Below are 20,315 nucleotides of genomic sequence, written 5' to 3'. Positions count from 1 at the left end.
TATATTTTTGATTGGAAAGAAGAAACGTCTCTGCGAGAGATTAGCCGAACTCGAATTTTACGCGATCGTAGAAACGGATTGAGAGAGAGTTTTCGACGCGCGGCAATCGCGACTCGGGAAGCACACAGAAACATTGAGTACATAATAAGTTAATAACGGCCTATTGCGCTTTATTACGTATGAATCACCTCGAATACCGAACGAGAGAATTGACTCAATAAAGATAAGATAAATTGCTCGGCGGATGCGAAATAATCGTTGCGATGGAATTATACTACAACAATTCAGAGACGCGAACGGGTTAGAGCTGGGAAAGAGAGAGAGAGAGAGAGAGAGAGAGGGGGGGGGGGAGGGGGAGAGACAGGAGAGAGGGAGAGAGAGAGAGAGAGGCGATCTTTCGCACGCGTGAATGTGAATGCCGAATGCGACATCGTCGAATCACATTACGGAAGTGCCCTTGTCGAGAGATTTCGCAGTTGCATCCCTACGAGAGGAATCCGGATCAACCGGATTTCCATCGATTGTGCCAGGCGCCGCTAATGGCATAGTTTGCAGAAACGCCCACGGTTTCGTATGTCCATCCAGAACGCCTCCTTGGCCACATGGTCTCGAAAAGATTCGCTCTGTCAAAGGCACTCAATTATCCTTTGCTTCTACGATCTAAATTATTGCAATATCAGTAACTTTGATTTTTTTCTTTAAAAGGATTTTTTTCCAATATTCTATACTTTTATGTTTTTTTTTCCTGAAAAGAGATATAATATGAAAATCCTCGTGTAACAGAATATGCAGTAAATATAATTTTTCTTAATTTTTTTCTTTAGTTTTTAACGCAGTTAAATTTGTATATAATACTTTTTCTAGAGTATAACTTCAAACACTGAAACACACTTATATTGTAAATAAATTTTGAATTACAAACATATATATTATTTCTAATTATTATTTAGATTATCTTTATTTATATTTTTTAATTATTAATTCATTGTACAACTGCTACAATTTTCGTACATTCCGAACTATGATGTTAATTCCACCATAATTTCGCGACTTATAGCACTTATCCGATCGCGAGTAGGAATTTTGAGTATTATCGCACTTATCCGCCAATGATTTCGGGTACGAAAAAGAACCACTCTGTTATATTATATCATATATCCATTATTTGATGTTTTCATTTATCCCTGCGATCTGTAAACCATTTTCATAATGCATAACGCGGAAATCGATTAGTTGCCAATCTCTTTTTTGCAGAAATTTTTGAATAACATTTTTAAGTCTAAAAGATATGTTGCATTTTGTGATGGAGAGATATATCGACTGCGTTGTAAGAATTTCATTAGTAATAGCATTATGCATAATGCTATTAAGTTGTTTACTGCACCACGCGAACGTGACATTTACGTGTTTATGCTATTTTTCGCGATGTATATCGTTCAATACGCGACGTAACACCACTCGTACCGGTGATTTAACAGACGAATCTGTCGATTTTGTTGTAGATGAGGAAGAGATCGACGTCGGAGAAGAGTCGGTCGAGTACCAGACGACATGTTTCAACTCCGCGCGGACCCAGCACGGTAAAGCTGCAGTTGCGAAAGCAAATGACACCTCCACTTGCCGCCGACCTCGTGGTAGACCACCAGGCCGGAATTACGGAAAACGAAAGAGAGACGCAGAGGATGATCAAGTTGACAGACCTGCTCCGAAACGTAGCCGTGTTAAGAGTAATCGACGAACAGTCAGACATCGGAATAACATTCAGCGGAACCAATATGAATCCGAGGAAACCAAGAGATGTAACCACAACTGTCTAGAGCGGCAACGGCGGGCTGACCTGAAGAAGGTTTACGATGATTTAAGAAAAACCATACCGGAAGTTGCGAACAACCCGAAGGCGGCGAAGGTGGACATTCTGAAGTACGCGAGGGCACATGCTATAGAAATATTTAATCTTGATAAGTATTTCCACAAAATTCGAACTAGAGAAACATCTAAGAATGGACGGTTAATACGTAAACGTATGGCACTCATTAACATGAAAATAGAACTTGAGCAAAGGAAAAAAAATTAAAATCACGATACATTAAATTCCTCGCGACGCGATATTAGAAATATATTAAATAGAATCCAGAATTTGCCGGCAGGTCTTAAAATCGTAAAGCGGTATGTAAAAAGGAGGAACTGTACTTTATTATGCGGATCATACATATTTTTCATTACGATGACAAAATCGTATTGCCGACAACGAAGCACGCAAAGTGACGCGTTAATACAAAAATTGATATAATTATCGACAAAAAAAAAGATTAGTTGCTGTCAGGATAACGATAATAAAACATAAGTCATAGGAAAGTCGAAAGCTCGTTTGTTTGATAAAAAAAATATACTCTCCTGGCCCCGTTCCGACTGGCTTGATCGAAGATATTCTTTTCCATATCTTATTTTTAACATCGCGCTTATTCAGCGATTCGCTTTCCGCCTTTTGTCGACTCTCTCGCGCGACCTGTTGCACGTCGACGAGTCATCAGCGAACGCATTTTAATTTTCGTCGCACAGATAAAGCGGATCGCTCGAGCAGTCGGAGGAGGCCTTATCACGATATTGCCCAACAACCTGACTACCGGTTCCCAACCGGTTCGTCGGTCTTAGGGCGCGCTTCAGACGCGGACCGGTTCTAACTGCTCTTTGCATGCATTTTATACATATATAGGAGAGTTAAAAAAAAGGAGAAAAGTGAGAAACGTGCGGGCTTCGATTGTCGGCAGTCGCCGCTTCTTTTCCAAAACTTGAATAAGCGAAAAAAAGAGTCGTGTTCGTATGGTCGAGACTGCTCGCGAATCGCTCTTCGCTCTCGATCATTCGATCACGTGAGATCTCGGGCGTATTTGTTTCGCGAGATATTACAATTGTCCGATTATCCCCGATTGTACGATCCGTGAATCTATAACTTAGCAAAATTGTTGGCACGATTTGTTGAAAATTCAATTCGAAATTAATGAGTCGTCAGCAAGGATACAAGAAGTATTTTCTTCAGCAATAGAGATAAATATCTCCAGGCAGAAGACAGACTTCTCTACCATTCAAAGTTTGGATCTCAGGTATCTATCGCATTCTAAGTAGCGTTCTCTATCTGAGCCCACTCTACGGATATAACGTCCGATTTAAGAGCGCGAGCTGATATTTTTTTTAATCGCTTTCTTGCACGCGATTCAATTCCCGCGGGAAGAGACGGTCTCCTGGGCGACAGTCGCGACCTCGAAAACACGTCTCCCCGTTCAAATTTCTTTTAGCAATTTATGCTAAACATTATGTGGCCGGGCTTTCGGGCACAGCCTAGTTAGTTAGATGCAGCAAATAGAGGCGCGAGATAATGAGTCAGCCAAGCAGCTAGAAATAACTCTATGCGCGTATTGAGTATCTACATGTGGCATATTCACTTTGCTTCGTTATCATTCTATCGATATAATTGAAGAAATGGCTAAATATCGAATAGCGGTAACAATTAAAGCAACGATAAAAGAAAAACTTCTTCTTTTATTGTCATCTAGTTGCTCAGCAAAATAAGATACAAACAGTTCGCTCTGCGTCTAAAGTGACAGGTGGACAGGCCGCTTAGGATAATTTTCATTAGAACATATTTGGGTTAGAAATAATGAAGCAGCCAAGCAGCTAGAAATAGCTCTATGCGCGTATCGAGTATTCACGTGTGGCATATTCACTTTGTTTCGTTATCATTATATCGATATAATTGAAAAAAATGGCTAAATATCGAATAGCGGTAACAATTAAAGCAACGATAAAAGAAAAACTTCTTTTATTGTCATCTATTTGCTCAGCAAAATGAGATACAAACAGCTCGCTCTGCGTCTAAAGTGACAGGTGGACAGGCCACTTAGGATAATTATAATTTTCATTAGAACATATTCCGGTTAGAAATAATGAGTCAGCCAAGCAGCTAGAAATAGCTCCATGCGCGTATTGAGTATCTACGTGTGACATATTCACTTTGCTTCGTTATCATTCTATCGACATAATTGAAAAAATGGCTAAATATCGAATAGCGGCAACAATTAAAGCAACGATAAAAGAAAAACTACTTCTTTTATTGTCATCTATTTGCTCAGCAAAATGAGATAGAAACAGCTCGCTCTGCGTTTAAAGTGACAGGTAGATAGGCCTCTTAGGATAATTGTAATTTTCATTAGAACACTTATTCTGGTTAGAAATGAGTGTTTATCATATTTTTTATGTATCGTTTTTGCTCCTTATAGTGTCATCGACTGAATCGAGTCATCTTCTTGATCAGAGACTCCTTCGCCTACATGTTTCGTGCCTATTTTTCAGTTTTGCACCCGAAATTCAGTTTCCTCTTTCACCATACCTCATAACGAGACTCGACTGCATGGCTAACATCGCGTTTTCTATTGGGTGCAATAAAATGAATCAGATTTGTCGTAACATATTGTTGTTTTTTTATCTGTTTCATTTTTTTCGGTCGTCGTCGATTGGTGAAGACGAGAAACAGGCGTAACGTGGGATCGATAGACCTTTTTTTTTATAACACGGCTCGATCTCACATAGAAATTTTATTTAAATAACGCCTGTAGATATCTCTGGCACGTTTTTAATTAATTAATCATTTCATTTAGTAGAAATAGGATATTAGATACTTTCCGTATCTCACGGAAATAAGAAATTGTTTTTTTATCATATAAGTTTTCATATGCACGTATATATATAGATTTCCATACATTTAGGCATACACGGATTCGATATATTTGTATACATATATATATTACAGATATATTCACAGAAAAAATAACAAATAAGTACCGATGCTCTAACGGCGAGTGAATAACAGTTATCAATATTATTATCATTATTATATTGTAATATTTACTCTTGTAGAGTATCATTGTTATCGGCTTTAGTTTACTGTAGCATCACGCGCCGCGGTTACATACTTCTTATATCAAGATGGCTATAATGCACGATGTTAGCCTTTGCACGATTTATACAAAAGAGAAGAGATGCTATAAAGATATAAAGCAACGATTATGATACACATGCCACGTACCCATGCCGCACACACAACACACACACATGTACACAACATTGTATGCCATACATAATCATGCACGTGAATACGTATATATGGTTATACTAATATATTAATACTTCGCATAAATACGTAGCCCAAACGCAAATGTAATATGCATAATTATGTATGTTGTACAAACGATTGACATGCGAGTGATCAATTGAAGACGCGAGTCGAGGGAAGCATAGTGTCTTCGAACGAAGATTTTTTATATTGCTATACAGATATAAGAAATTAAGAAAAAGAAGAAACAACATAATGTGTTCATTACATTTATAGGTAACAGTATTCGTTTGTATACATATTTTTTACGATAGAAGGATGAAGATGAACGCGAAAGTGAGAACCTTTCGAGAAAAACACATACCTGCACTTACACACATACACTAACACACACATACATGCACACAAACGCTTTTCATACTTAACACATTGTACAACAGTCGCGTCACGCGGACACGTGTAATAAGCGCGCAGCTTCGTTCGCACGTAGTCCAAATTCAAGTTATAAATAGAATAACAATGGCGTCAGAGAGAAGTACAGCCAAGCTCGAGAAACGGTGAGATATAGCGACATTGCACAGATAGGGATAAAGAAAGAAGCGACGAAAGACCTGTGATAGGTCAGGAATCGGACGTACTAACATTTTAATGACACATACACACTAACACGCGTGCGTATACGCGAGACACACATGACACGCAAACGAATACAGTTGAACTAAATAGAAACTATTATTAATTGAACGACACGGGGATATTTTATATATAATCACTACCCAAGTTTAATATATATATATATATATATATATATATATATATATATACATATATTTATAAGTACACATACAAAAGTAGTAATATACGCAACGTAGTAATGCAGTTCGGAACACGGGCGACCACACACAGTAGTTTCCCGACGGCGATCGGAAGAAACATGTAGATTGGATTATCAAGTACCGCGAGAGAGACTCCTACAGATAAAAATAATTAAAAGAGAAACTCTTTTGTACTTTTTATAGACCTTTTTGTACTTCGCGTTAACATCGCGAATATTGAATATCGATCACATTTAGTTAATTTGGAAATGTCGTTTAGGACTCCTAAAAGTGCAACCTCGACACTTTAGTGTATGCCAAAATGTTTTCATATACCATCAAATTTACGTGCAAAATAGTTACACAGAATTAGAGTTGATTTGCTGCAGTTCAGCCACTTGTACATAGTAGTTTGACATTGTAGGTTGAAAGCTGAAATAAGCTTATAATTAATTAATTTAAGATGTACTAGCGTTATAGCTAATTTTTTCGATTTTCAATAATCGTTATATACATTCTTCGTACATACACGCACATGTGTATATATATATATATATATATATATATATACACATACGTATATACATTTGCAAAGGTGCGAGAAGTCAAAGGGTTTTGGTGAAAATATTTCTCATTGGGTTTTTTCAATTGCTGTATGAAAATGCATCTATTTACACCGAATCCTGACATACAATCTGTACACTTCTATATTTTTTTATACTTGGAACTTCATGTCCTTTATCTCGTGAAAGACTCGAAGAATAATGAAATTAATGATGAAACTTTCCTGTAAAGAAAAATTATGCAAAGATTTTTCTTGTACGGTCAATATGACAAATTATAAATAGAAAGTGCTGATTTTTTTTTAATGAATGACCCCAAGCGCGAGTATTATTTTTAACCCGACTTCTCGTATTTGATTCTTTGCTATTCAAAAACGGTTCTTCGCTGATAGCATTAGACCATAAGATCAACTCGGAAAGGAAACTCGACGATGTACCTCGCAAAAATTCCGTTCTCGGCGGAGACGGAAGCCTTCTCTCGCTTAAATAAATCCTTGCTTCGTCGTATTTTTTACTTGCACGTGTATCCGACCTGTGAGTTCTCTCGATCGTGCCAAATAATACCAATTTAATGTGCTTAATGACTGAGGTTGGCTATTCAGCCACATTTATGTAATACAAATAGAAACGAAGTCGACGTCACATTGTCGGCCTTACATTTAAAAAATATATTTCTCCTAGTTCTTCTTATTCCTTTTTCTGTTCCAACTTTTTTTTTAAATAAATTGATTAGGTTTTTCTATAGGTAAGGACCTTTATTTTCAATATATATATATGTGTATATAACTACACATAGTTTCTTATAATAGAGTGATAGACTATATTTATATATATTTTCAATAAAGGTCCTTGCCTAGAGAGAAAGAAAAAGTAACTTGATTGGCGGATCGTGATGGTGTTTTGTTTTTTCTTCCATTCTATAGTTCTTTTATCCTTTTTGTTCTCTTATCTCTCGAAGACTTTTTCTCGAACCATTTTTCATTCTCTCAGACGCGTTTGAGACGACAGCTCAGAAATTAAGCCCAGCTCTAGACTTCGCAAAAAGCAAACAAAATCATCTTTTCCATTTTTATACGCAAAGTTGTTAAGATACATATATAAACGACTGTTATAGATATAGTTAATGGAAATAGTTGTTTTGAACTAATGTAATTAGATAATATAGATTAGATAATAAATTAGATAATTTTTATAAACATGTACATTAAATAAATGGAAGATCTCTTGGATGTCGTCTCGAACTCATGATTCTTTTTTACAGAAATATGGCATGCTTATAAATTTCGAGCGAATTGTGTTTCGCTAATGTAGCAAATGATGTAATAGTGAAATATAAATCGCTGGATTTTTTGTATCGGCCACTAAAAATCGCGCAAAAGGAAGAAATATTACATATGTATATATTATATAAAGGAAAAAAGTTGTATAACACGATATTTTTGCGAATATAGGTATTTATAGTACAATCCTCGCTGTTCTTTTTCTTTTCTTTTGCGAAGTCTCGAAATTATATCTTTCATCTTCTTGTTAAGTTTGTTACCATATAATTATATGAATAAGGAATTATTGTTTCTATTATCATGCCACAAATTTATGTATATAGATTTTTTTGCGAACAATTTGTACAGATACATTAATTTGTGGCATAGTAGAAACAATAATTGTAGAAAAATCTGATTGTAGACAATTTGAAACAAACACCTCGCATCCGTCATGAAGAGTACACACGTACCTGCTATTATGTTAAGAATTAAAAATTAATGATAATAGCTAATATATGAAAGATTAGCTTTTATAAACGACTTATGTCGCAACTATCTAGCTTTAAAAATGTAAAAATAAATAAGGGGGGCTACTACAATAAATGTATTATAAACGATAAGCGCAAAATTATATGGGCTTGCCTCGCTCCTTTCCATCTACACACAAACTTTCTTCGATAGACATTTTTGTCAACAAGAGAGCTCTACGAGCTCAGAAATTCATGTTTTCTTTCCCTCATTTTCATCAAATCCTTATTTTCCTCACACGGCACCGGAGTGAGGCTCGCTGTGAATGTGAGTGTATACAGGACGTTTCATTTCGTTTAAAGAATATCTTCCAATGTATCGCAGATGAGAAAAGTTTGATTTCGAAAACGTAATACACAGATGATTTTTGTTAGATCGATACTTAATAATTTGTTTGCTTTTTTTCAAGATTTTTAAATATATACTCCGAAATACGGAATGTGAGTGTCCTGTATATGAATGTATTGCCCACTTCCGTCGAGCTCATACCTATTCGTCGCAAGCAATTCGCTTTTCGTTGGATTTTAATCGGCGATATTTATGAAATACAGTAGAGACCTGATGAGAGATAAAGACACCGATTCCCCAGGTGTGACCGGGATTTAATTTCGCCAACTACAATTACGTGCAAATAAGTACGACGTGTACCTAACGATTGTTCACACGAGAGTTATATGTATGAAAAGAAGGATCGAGAGATATATAGTTGAGATGATATAGTTGAGGTGAGATATATAGTTGAGACCTTAAAGTTTGAGAAGACACTGCGGAAATAACAAAAGAAGTTGTGGCGAGGAGCTTAATGGAAGTGGGATATAGTGATATTGAATTTAACTAAGAAGTTATATTTTATGTAACTTAGATTTTTTATTCAGAGGAAGAAAAGATATTTTTTATTTATCTTCTTTATTTTTATATACGACGTTGCTACCGAAAATCGTTTCTCATGATAATCGAACGAGAAATTTGTAACGGTCAAAGTATATACTGTTACACAGATATGATAAAGGTACTTTTGTCGCAATAATACAGAGATAAATAAGAATTGTACCTATTATATAACTAAGCTTACATAAAATAAACTAGATAAAACAAAAATAGACATTAATATGAATTATACATATATAATTATATATAATATTATTATATATATATATATATATATATATATATATATATATACATTATATATATATATATATATATATATATATATAATAATATATATATATATACATAATTACGTATGTATAAAGTTTTATATATATAAAACGGCATGTAAGGCCACAACTGCGATATACATATACAATAGATAGAATCTCTTATTTTTACAAGAAAATCAAATTTAGAAAAAAAAAGGACATGAAAATATTCATTTTGATTATTTGTACGTGGCGAATTATATACAAATAAATAATTTCATCAATAATAGAAATGAGCTTTTTAATGACGATTTCCTATTTCGAATCCTTACTTTCCACATTGTTCATGTCGCGTTCTTGTATTTTTTCGCGACGCATTCTACACGAAAAAAAAAATTGTTATTCCGAAAAAATACTTAGTCCGATACGTTCAACTAAACTTTTAGTTAGTTTAATTAAACATTAGTTGAATTAATTGATTCTTGATTTAAAAAGCTAAATAAATTGTTCAAACAACTAATGTTTAGTTAACTAACTAAAAGTTGAACGTATCGGACTAAATATTTTTTCGGATTAACAATTTTTTTTTATATATAACATTACACAAAAAAATTTTGTAATTTTAGAATAACTTTTTTATATCTGCGATTGTGATTTTGTCATAATGTGTTTGTCGACCCTATTAATAAAGGATATTATTTGCAAATATTGTTTCATTGCTTGCGTAAGTTTGAAATATCGTCCGAGCACAGAGACGAAGCAACGATGCGCTTCAAGTTCATTGTACCTATACCTCGAAGATTGTTGAATTTATATACAAATAAACGATTTCATCAATGATAGAAACGAGCTTCTTAATGACGATTTCCTATTTCGAATCCTTGTAATCGGATAGGATTAGAGAACCTCTAAGAGAGAGTTTTATTTTTCTTTAACTTAGAAGGCCTATAAGCAGGGAAGTATTTCCGAACCTATGTTCACAGGAACTTTTTTCTTTAAAATTATCCAAAAGGAATCGCTTCTTGAAGTTTTCGACATCACTTAGGAAACACCCTGTATAAATATGTGCATTACACAGATTTCTATATACCACTAGACTGCTACCTCCGTAGCCAGAACTGAGGCAAAGTGGAGGGCATATCGATGACCAACCCGGTGTTCCATTGGCATGTAGACGCAAACGCTTCTTACGAGAACGTATCTTTTCAGATACGGTAACCCAATGTTACACATGGACAAACTGACACAATAAAATTTGCCTCTCGAAAAATGGCTGCCACTACCCTTACCACGTTGAAATCTTTCCTCGCTTTTCAGCAGGCCGATCGGCCGAAGCGCCTTTCTCTCCTAGAGGCTCTCTGGATAGAATCGTCACCGAGTCGCTACGGCACAGCCTAACCTCGTACAATTATATTATAGTAATATGTACAGACTTTTATATACTATAATGAAACGAAGTCAAGGTACACTTACAAACTATAAGAATATATATTGTATAATAAATAGATAAAAAGAGTAATAATATTTATACGAGAAATTAATAGCATGAAAAGAATTACTTTAGGAATAATATTTATACTTCTATATATTTACTATTTACATATATATATATATATATTTAGGTAGCCTTAAAACAGGCAATTTAGAAATAGCCTCCACACACACACACACACACACACACACACACACATCTCCTTTTTATACAAGAATCGTATATAAAAAAAAACTTGTCTGTATAATTCTGTCTGAATATTTTTCTCTTTTTTGTCACTTTCAAAAAACATTAGAGATAGAACGTAATTTTGTGTTGTACTTAAAAATATCAAATTTAAAAGAAGACTCGTTCTTTTCCGGCAAATTGCGAATAATTACACACAATTGAATCTGAGATTCGGACAGTTACATAACTGTCAAGGGAAATGGGGATAGAACTCGGAGTATTTTAGAAATGTGCTGAAGTGATCTAAAGTGTTATTTTGCGCAAATATCTTTTTATTTGGAAATACCATGCGAGGAGCCTTAAACCTCTCGGCCTTATGTGACAACTAAATTGTTAATTAAACGTCAAATTTGTAACTAGTACGATATTTGCGCATATGCGGATTTTATTATTAGAAATATGGAGAATAATGGAGAAAAAAGATTTGCTACTATAGCAAATCTACTCGTTAAATATGGGCTAACTAACATTTTTTGCAGCGAGAGCTATTAATTTTGCAATAATAGCAAAACCTTTTGTTGCAATAGCAAAAAGTTTTGCTGAACTTTCGCTACTTAGTAATAATTTCAAAAAGATTTTGCTACTATATATAGCTAAATTATAGCTCTCGCAGCAAAAAATGTTAGTTAGCCCTATAATAGCAAATCCTTTTTCTCCGTGTGGTAGTTTATTTTTCTTTCTTAAGAAAAGGGGTCAGACAAGTTCCTTGACATGCATTTATATTTTGAATATCTTCCACGAATAAAATATATCCATTTAATTCTCGTGTGTTTTTCTTCCCCTCTTCATCGTACCTGTCCCTGCATGTTCCGAAACGAATATTATTAGTTACTTCAATAAGAAAATTCTGTATGGCGAAGAAGTACATGCTGTCGATATATAGCCTCGAAGATATACAAAATGGCATGTAAGACCATCTTACAACTGCGATATACATACATACAGAGAGAATCTCTTATTTTTACAAGAAAAGCAATTTGAAAAACACAAAGGACATGAAAATATTCGTTTTGATCATTTGTACGTTCACAATATTTATAATGAAAATATATGTAACATTGCGAAGAATTTTATAATTTTTGAATACACTTTTTTTATATCTGCGATTAAATTTTGTGATTTTGTCATAATGTGTTATGTTTGTCGACCCTATTAATAAAGATATTATCTCACTCTATCGGCACCGAGTCGATATAACTTGGAGAAACAATAGGTATTTGTGACAGATTTTCAGTTCATATCTAAATTAAAATCTTCGATAGAGCTATATCTTTACGACTTATCTATGCGACTCTTTGCGAGTCGCGATGGTGCCACAAGTATATGCCCGCCTCGCTCTTGTCCGAGATCATCGGTGAAAGCGTCGATCGGGGCAATGTATATTGTTGTCGAATTTATTTCTATATATTTAAGTCAACGCCGAGCGCTCGCGAGAAAGCGCGTTTTGCCTGCGCGCGGTTAATTAGTGTGGTAACATCTTGGTACATCGCATACAAATTTGCATGGCACTCGGCCTCGACACTTGCGCTTATGTTGACGGCATTACGTTAAACAAAAAGATTGAAACGCCAATATTCACCTCATCCCGCTCGCCTTCGCGTCCACGTTGCGTTGCATTACGCGCGCGTCGCATTCGCATCACATTTTCCGTTACGTCGGCATTCCGCTTCGCACCGAGCTCATGCCTCGCATTGAATTACGTCGGCGTTGCATTACACGCTGACGGCGGTCGCATTCACGTTTCACTGACGTTAATTCGCGTTCTTATCAATCGTCAATTTAACGCGAGCGCGGGGTTGCGTCGAGTGTAAACTTCTTGCGTGAACGCTTGCGCAATATCATGAAAAAAAACCCATTAATCTCCCTACTCGCGAGTATACCGCGTTTCGTACATGTTCGACTTTTCTTCTGCCAACTGTCGTCAAATTTGTGTATACCGCGTAATTATACCTATATTATGTCCATTGTACAGCAAGATATATGCAATAATCAATATGGTAATTTAATTGTCGCCATTGTTGTAGAGAATACAATAACGCGGTGCAGAGAAAGTTTAGTTCATCTAGACGTTTAATTATCTGTCACCGATCGTGGATATTTTCGCTTGAATGTTTCACTACACTGTCATTACGATGCACTGTTTGCGAATATATATGCTTTACTGATATCAAACAAATATATATATATAGGTACTCTCATAAAATCTAAACTTTGAATGGACTCCTGGTTTTGCGCTAAAAAATATTGAACGCGCCATTAGAGGAATTACTTAAATGCCGGCGGAGATTTAATGTTTATTTTTATCAAAAGTGATTATTTCATTTAACAAATGCAATAGCAAATCGATAAAGAAACGTGATTTACACAAATGCGTGTGTAAACGATACATAACCTTTATTATACTTTAATAGTTTTATAATTAGAGACAATTAATTTCATAGATATGTATATAAAATTCTTTTGGAAAAAGATTATTTAGTTGAAGACACTGATAAATTTTGACATATAAATAATATGGCTTTTTAAATATATTTTATTATTTGTAAATTAGAGTAACGAGAATTAATGGAAAAATGCTATCACAATGTAGTCTTTATCGACATGCTTCATATGTGATTTGTCAGTACTTAATTAACACAGCCGTTTAATGGATTAAAAATAATTGTGTCACGCAGAACAAATACTGTCCTGCATTTGAATATTCTATCTCTCACACAATGATGAGTATTCATTACATATTATACATATAATACATATAATGGAGTATTCATTACATATTATACATATATGAATTTCACATCGTGACATTGTTCACTCACGTGAAACGTAATAAAGCGAATTATACGTTAAAATTGCGTTATTATGCTTCAGGTTACATGTAAAATATTCATTTGTGACAAAATTACAAAAGAGAATATGTTAAAAAGTTAATAGAAAGATTAAACAAAAAGGAATTATGTTTAAGAAGCTGTAATAATATTTTTGCTAATTTAAGACGATAAAGAGAATGAAATTGATTGCTCGTTAAAAATATTTTTGCACTGTTAGTAATTTCTTTATTTATCATTTCAAATTCGTATTAATGATTATTTGAAGATTGTATTGGCAAAAAATTCTTACCGATAACACAGTGACATCATTTACGCTATAAGTATACTGAGACCTTATTACACTACTTGCACTATTCATTGATGGAAATGAGTATCATTGGCGCCATTGATATTTCCGCGAGTCTAGTGAAATGTAGGCTTCGAATCGCGCAATCATTTAACTCGAGAATGACGTTCGTTGGATTCGACACACGTGTCGGGATGCGCACACATGGATTGCACCACACACGAATATCCAGTTGTTTGCATCGTTTCGCACGTGATACCGCCTTTGCTAGTTTCAAATGTAATCATACGAACGCATATAGAACGATAAACACCGCTTTGTTTAGCATGGATTTATTACGAATAATGAGGAGAGTTCTCACGTCTATGTGAGCGGAATGGCCGACTTCCGTATCATAAGGTAAGTGATACATTTCTTCATTAACACGATATCGATTTTCTCGAAAATGTTAAGACAACAGAAGCTCTTCAAACTTTATTAATTTAGATGTTAAAGATGTGTAAATAGATAATACATAAAGTCTTATTCGTTTTACTTAAGTTGATATTCTTTTAAACAAAATTTCTTATTATTAAATATAGAAATATTTAGATATAAAGTTTGAATTTTGATTTTAGAAGATTAAATGCTCAATCAAATTCTTCTGAAAAAGGAATTCAAAAATTTGTTGAAAAAGATTTTTTAAAAATGATTACTGTACGTCACGCGTCTTGTAAATGTTTAATTTAGTCTCGCAGATACATTAACGCGTGAAGTAATACACGTCAAAAGTCAAATTGGAGAAGAAGCGATGCCAGTTGTTATATTTAGAATTTCATTAACTTAGGTCATGTCATATCCGCGAAGTCATTATCCTCGAAAGCTTAAGATTGGAATACTGGAGAATAGAAGTCTATTAAAAATCAAACTGCCGTATTGCGGGTATGCCCCAGGTGTCACAAATACCTACATGAAATTGCATCAGCCTTTGGATCAAGTTTTGAGCGCAATTTACACACCGACTTGCAACAGTCTCGCAGAAGTTGCTCATTGTTGTAGGTATATTATTCAACATATCGATAATATTTCTCACGCAGGTCCCGGTTTTATTTTGTCAATATAGCACACATATCGCGGAAGGCCTCCTGAGATTTAATTATTTATTACGTCACGGGTAGATGCTATTTGTAGAGATCGTTGCGTCATCTTATCGTAACGTGCCTATCACAAAGAGTTATACATGAATAAGTAGTAACCCATACAGCACATGGATATCATTCGTATATACTGCGTATATACAGAATATACTCAGTATATACTCAGTATATTCAGTATATACGCAGTATATACGAATGATATCATGTGCTGTGTGGGAAGTAATAGATATATGCGAAAAGTGTTTACGTAAGCTTTGGACTCATTGTTTCAAGTACAGTTAGAGAAACTGGACACAAAAGTTTTAGAAATTTTCTTCGCACATATATATTGAGACGTTGTAGAATTATAAATTTTATCTAATTATTGATAGATTTTCCATACAAAATTCTTTCTAACAGGTAAGACATTCTATTCCTCATTCTCTAAGTCGCGTTTACGGAAATGCGTTAACAAGAAATAACATCTCTTTGCTTATTATATTCTCCTGGTATTTTTTTTGACTTTCATGAATTTAAATTTTCACATTGAATAAATCAAGACATTTTAAAAACATTATACATATATATGTATTTCTGATAATTTCACAAAACACCTTCGATATTTTAGGCGACTCTTTTAGGCAACTTTAAGACGTCATATTATTCTCTGATGTGATTATTTTTTATATCCATAATTATAATTACATAATTTAATATACAAAATTATAAATAAGACGTAAAGTTAGAAATGAAGTTATGAGTTATAATTCCAGATCGCTTACGACGAACTTACGCACGCAGCCCGGACGAGAGACTCAAGGGAACCGTCTTCCTCGTCGTCGTTCTCGCTCTCCATTGTTTTGAAATCTAGCGCGCGGTCCGCGTTCCGCCGTTTCGCCACGCGTGCGCAGCGGATCGTGCGGGCTGCTGGTTGCTGGCTGCGGGCTGCGGGGCGGGCGCTCGTGAGCGGCAGCGTAGCGCATGCGCTCAGTACCGCGCTTACGATGGTCGATCGCAACGAGGTAGCGATGTCGCGTGTGCCAATTTTGGTGATCCTAGGTTCCACCGGGTCCGGAAAATCGCGGCTGAGCATCGAGCTGGCGCGCCGTTTCTGCGGGGAGATCATCTCGGCCGACAGCATGCAGGTGAGTCGCAATTACGCCCGATTCCCGACGCGGCAGCGCGACGACGAGGTTAGGTAGGCCCCCGCGGGGCACGATTTTCAAACTTGTTCATCGTCCGCGAGGAAACTCGCGAGAGACGGAGGCCGGGAATGCGCCGTTTTTCCCCGGGAAACGTCCGTCCGAATAATTTGCGCCGGACTCGCGGGTAAACCCGGGGAAGAGTCAGGTATTCCTCAGTTGAACGTAAACGTGTGCGCGACGACCGCGTGGCGGAAGTGCTCCAATATATAGGAACGAGCGCGCGCGGTGTCCGCGGTGATCGCGATAGAACTGAATTGCGCGATCAATGTGTTCCCCGGCGCGGGCCGCGCGGGCGTCGACGTCGACGTTGACGCGGAAGCGCTCGCTTCGACGACGCTGTCGATGAAAGCGCAATTTTCTAAGAACACATCAATAACGATTATTGCGAAATTATATATTTCATATAAATTATATTCTTTATAAATAAAATCTCGTTACGGACGGATTGAACGAATTAATAGTTTCGCCAATTAAATCCTGTATTCAACGTGAAGTCCCATTCACGTATGGATATTGATTTTTTAACTTTCTCTAATTCTTTTTTTTTTGGTCTCTTCGTTGCGTTCTCGTTTATCGAAATCGCGACGTCATGAGATGTTTGCGTACTCGAAAGTGAAATCCGTCCGTCTGTAATGGCAGTATTTAAATCTACCTGCTCGTAATGCTGACTTTTAAGTCCATCTGACGAGGCACTTGGTTAGAGCGATTCAACGCGTGAGAAAAGACAGCGCCTCCTCTCACCTTCTCTTTCTTGTTTTCACACATTCTCTCTCTCTCTCTCTCTCTCTCTCTCTCTCTCTCTCTCTCTCTCTCTCTCTCTCTCTTCTCTTCTCTCTCTCTTTCTCTTTCTGTTGCGAATGTAAATCATAGTTTGACGTCAACGACATGCTACATAGAGCGTTGATAAGGCACGCACGTGAGAACGCTCCTAAGCGATGTTTGTATTTCCCCGAAGTCATTATAGCTATTATCAATCTCGTGAGAATGCCAGATGATACGTTATTGTTATCGCCGTAATAATCGATGTCATTGTTATCGTTAGCGTCTTGACGTCTTCGCTGCAACGACCGAGTTTCTTCTCCCTGTTGTTCCGCGAAGCCGCGGGTCACACAGGTCCGCCACGCGTGGAGCACACACGCTCGTGGCCCATAAATTAGCCGCTTTAATTGTCGCGCACGTCGGAGGCGCGTCCGGTAATCTAATCGCATGGCCTTGACACGAGGATCAGCCGCGTCGCGATCGTGATGTAAATCGAATTCCGTATTTCCAGCGGGCCTGCCGGAGAAAACCCGTTGACTTCCGGTCGAACGTACTTCCGGCGAATTAATATCGTGACACTTTTTATCGAATGGTCAAAGATCAGTCTTTCTTATATTACATATCTTCTTAAACAAATTGGCTCTCTTCTGTTTTTATTGAAGGTTTTTTTTTTATTGAGGGGCATTAACATTCTTCCTTTGCTTCTCACTTCTCATATACTTATTTGATATGTTTCAAAAGATTGAAGCTAGTTTCTTTTATTGTGACGAAGCAACGGAATCGCAGATAGAATTTATATGAGAATGCGCACGGAAATCACTGTATGAAAAATTAAACTTTCGAAGAAAACAATTAGCGTGTGTTTCAATACTTCATATGTCCAATAATGTTTTCGAGTTTTCGTAATGCGAATTAATATTCACTTCTAATTGGAATAATTATTTGATATGCGAAAAGTTAATTTATGCAGATTGTTTCCTGTCCTATATTTTATATTCAATTTTTAAACACTCGTATTTTGAAAAAATCAAGTTGACGTCATAAAATTCAGTTAAGTAAATGAAAAAGGAGTTAAGAGGCGAGTAAGAAGAAGTTAACTTTCGTTTCTAAGATTAACTTTAAGCAATGTGATAAGAAATTAATTGTAAATTGAAACATTTTGAATTATCCACGAGTAACATTTAGTCATTTTTTAGTAGAAATAAATGTCTAGTTTCTCTAATCATTTTCTTGAATTTTTACACGCGTTCTCTAGTTTCTTGCACAATAAACGAACAATTAGAGAAATATCTAACATGATTTTGCTGATAAAAAATTTCTCTGAGTAATCGGTTCGACTCAAATATTCTTTTTTGACAGTTTTGATTGCACCTTTTTAAGTTTTACAGCGATCTGACTTTGATACTCGAGATCATCCCCGTCTTTCCCGTTGCAGTTTCGTACACGAGGAAGCTCATTCGTCTCGGGGTCTGCCGGCGAGTTCTCGCGCGCGCGTGTGCCCGTTTATTTCGGTTGCTTTTTCACACGGGGCGTATCGGCTCCAATTTCGTTTCCCGCTCGTGGCCACGCGTGACTTCACTCGCGTGCATAAATCGTTCCCTGACGGTCACGGCGCGACGCCCACGCACGCGCGTGCCGGAGGAAAAAAAGAGATATTCAGAAACTTCCGCCCTCGCGGACCCGAACATCAAACGGCGGCGTCCTCGCTTGGGAAATCGCGATCAGTGCCGGGATTGTTCGTCCTCGCGACGAGCGAATCCTCCGGGGACGTATCTCGCACGACCAGACGGAGATGTTCTTAGTCTTTTGCTTAAGCCTTACGCGCCAGACCACAGAACGTTCTCTCATTAAGATATTCGTTCATTGAGTTTTTGCTCAAGAAAGTTCAGCTGTTCTAAATTGATTGAAGATTCCGCTGTGAAAGTGAATGTTAAATACTGATCATTCTGCGAGTAAAAAAATTAATTATAATATGCGGCAGCTCATTCAATCGTGTTTTCTTTCTATTAAAGATGTCGAGAACATATATTGAATTGAATAGTTGAGAGACGATAAGAGAGAGTGGGGAAAGATCTAAAATGAAATTTTTTGATTAGATTTTGTTATTCTTATTAGATATCTTTTTCTTAAGTGCTTCAAATTCTCTGAAAAATTAAATTTCATTATTTGCTTTTAATTTCCTATTTAAAAAAAATGTGCAATTAAGTGCAGATGTAAATTATGTTAAAAAGGAATCGTAGTTTGACTAGAATATTATTCTATTTTTTGTGAGATCTATTTAGCAAATAAACATTTTATTTATATGGAATATCAGAACGTCTAGAAACGCAATTTGTCTAAAAACTAATTAAACGGAAGAACATATATCGAAAGTTTCTCTTTTACCAACACGTTAAATCGATTTCTGAAATATTCAGCGCGTAGAATTTTAATATTGCCGTTAAGAAGGCGTACTGAGCGAATTCCGCCGGAAGACTGTGAGTGATTCTCTTATGATCTATTAAGATGATCCGCTACATTTTTGATGAGCGAATGAAGAACCGCAAAGTTCCCAATAGTTCGTAAGAATTTCACGAGATTTTATTACAGCCCATCTTTCAGCTGTTCTGGAAATCATAAAAGTAAGTGACGATATAAAATCGTAGATAAAAAAAAAGAATAAAAAATTCTCTGTAAAATTTGGAGCGTTTCGTTAAAGAAATGTCTTCGCTTAAGAATTATATTTTCTGAAATGCATATGACCGAGATATTCTAATTTGAATATAAAAAGTAGCTGTTCTAGAACAGGATTATGCGATAATCGCATAACTAATTTTGCGCGTCGTGTACGAGATTAATTACGAGCTGTAATTACATACAGAAATGTGTAATTATCTCATTTCGTGCACGAATACTCCCATTCCTTTTGGCAATGCCGATACGTGCATTTTGTTACTGTATATATATCGTTTATACGTATATATTACACGCATTGATACTGTA

General features: G+C 36.0%; 3 protein-coding genes across 4 annotated transcripts in view; 2 read left to right on the top strand and 1 right to left on the bottom strand.

Moving 5' to 3' along the window:
• Nucleotides 1–11,897, top strand: part of Myc (bHLH transcription factor Myc) — a 35,386-nt gene extending 23,489 nt beyond the window's left edge. Inside the window, exon 3 of the mRNA XM_071708356.1 lies at nucleotides 1,503–11,897. Coding sequence (XP_071564457.1) covers nucleotides 1,503–2,074 — 572 coding nt within the window. The 3' untranslated portion in view covers nucleotides 2,075–11,897. The remainder of the gene's footprint in view (nucleotides 1–1,502) is intronic.
• Mp (collagen XV/XVIII-type protein multiplexin) overlaps nucleotides 1–20,315 on the bottom strand; it is a 480,457-nt gene that overhangs the window by 309,620 nt on the left and 150,522 nt on the right. The window lies entirely within an intron of this gene.
• The window catches only part of LOC139773702 (tRNA dimethylallyltransferase), a 70,374-nt gene continuing 66,428 nt past the window's right edge, over nucleotides 16,370–20,315 (top strand). For both annotated transcript variants that reach the window (XM_071708359.1, XM_071708357.1), the window contains exon 1: nucleotides 16,370–16,514. In XM_071708359.1, the coding sequence (XP_071564460.1) occupies nucleotides 16,374–16,514 (141 nt within the window). In that variant the 5' untranslated portion in view covers nucleotides 16,370–16,373. The remainder of the gene's footprint in view (nucleotides 16,515–20,315) is intronic.

This window comes from Temnothorax nylanderi, unplaced genomic scaffold, assembly GCF_030848795.1.
Source record: "Temnothorax nylanderi isolate EJ_2023f unplaced genomic scaffold, tnyl_v1.0 TNYL_tig0066_pilon, whole genome shotgun sequence".
Lineage (NCBI taxonomy): Eukaryota > Metazoa > Arthropoda > Insecta > Hymenoptera > Formicidae > Temnothorax > Temnothorax nylanderi.
This window is presented reverse-complemented; position numbering and strand designations above follow the sequence as displayed.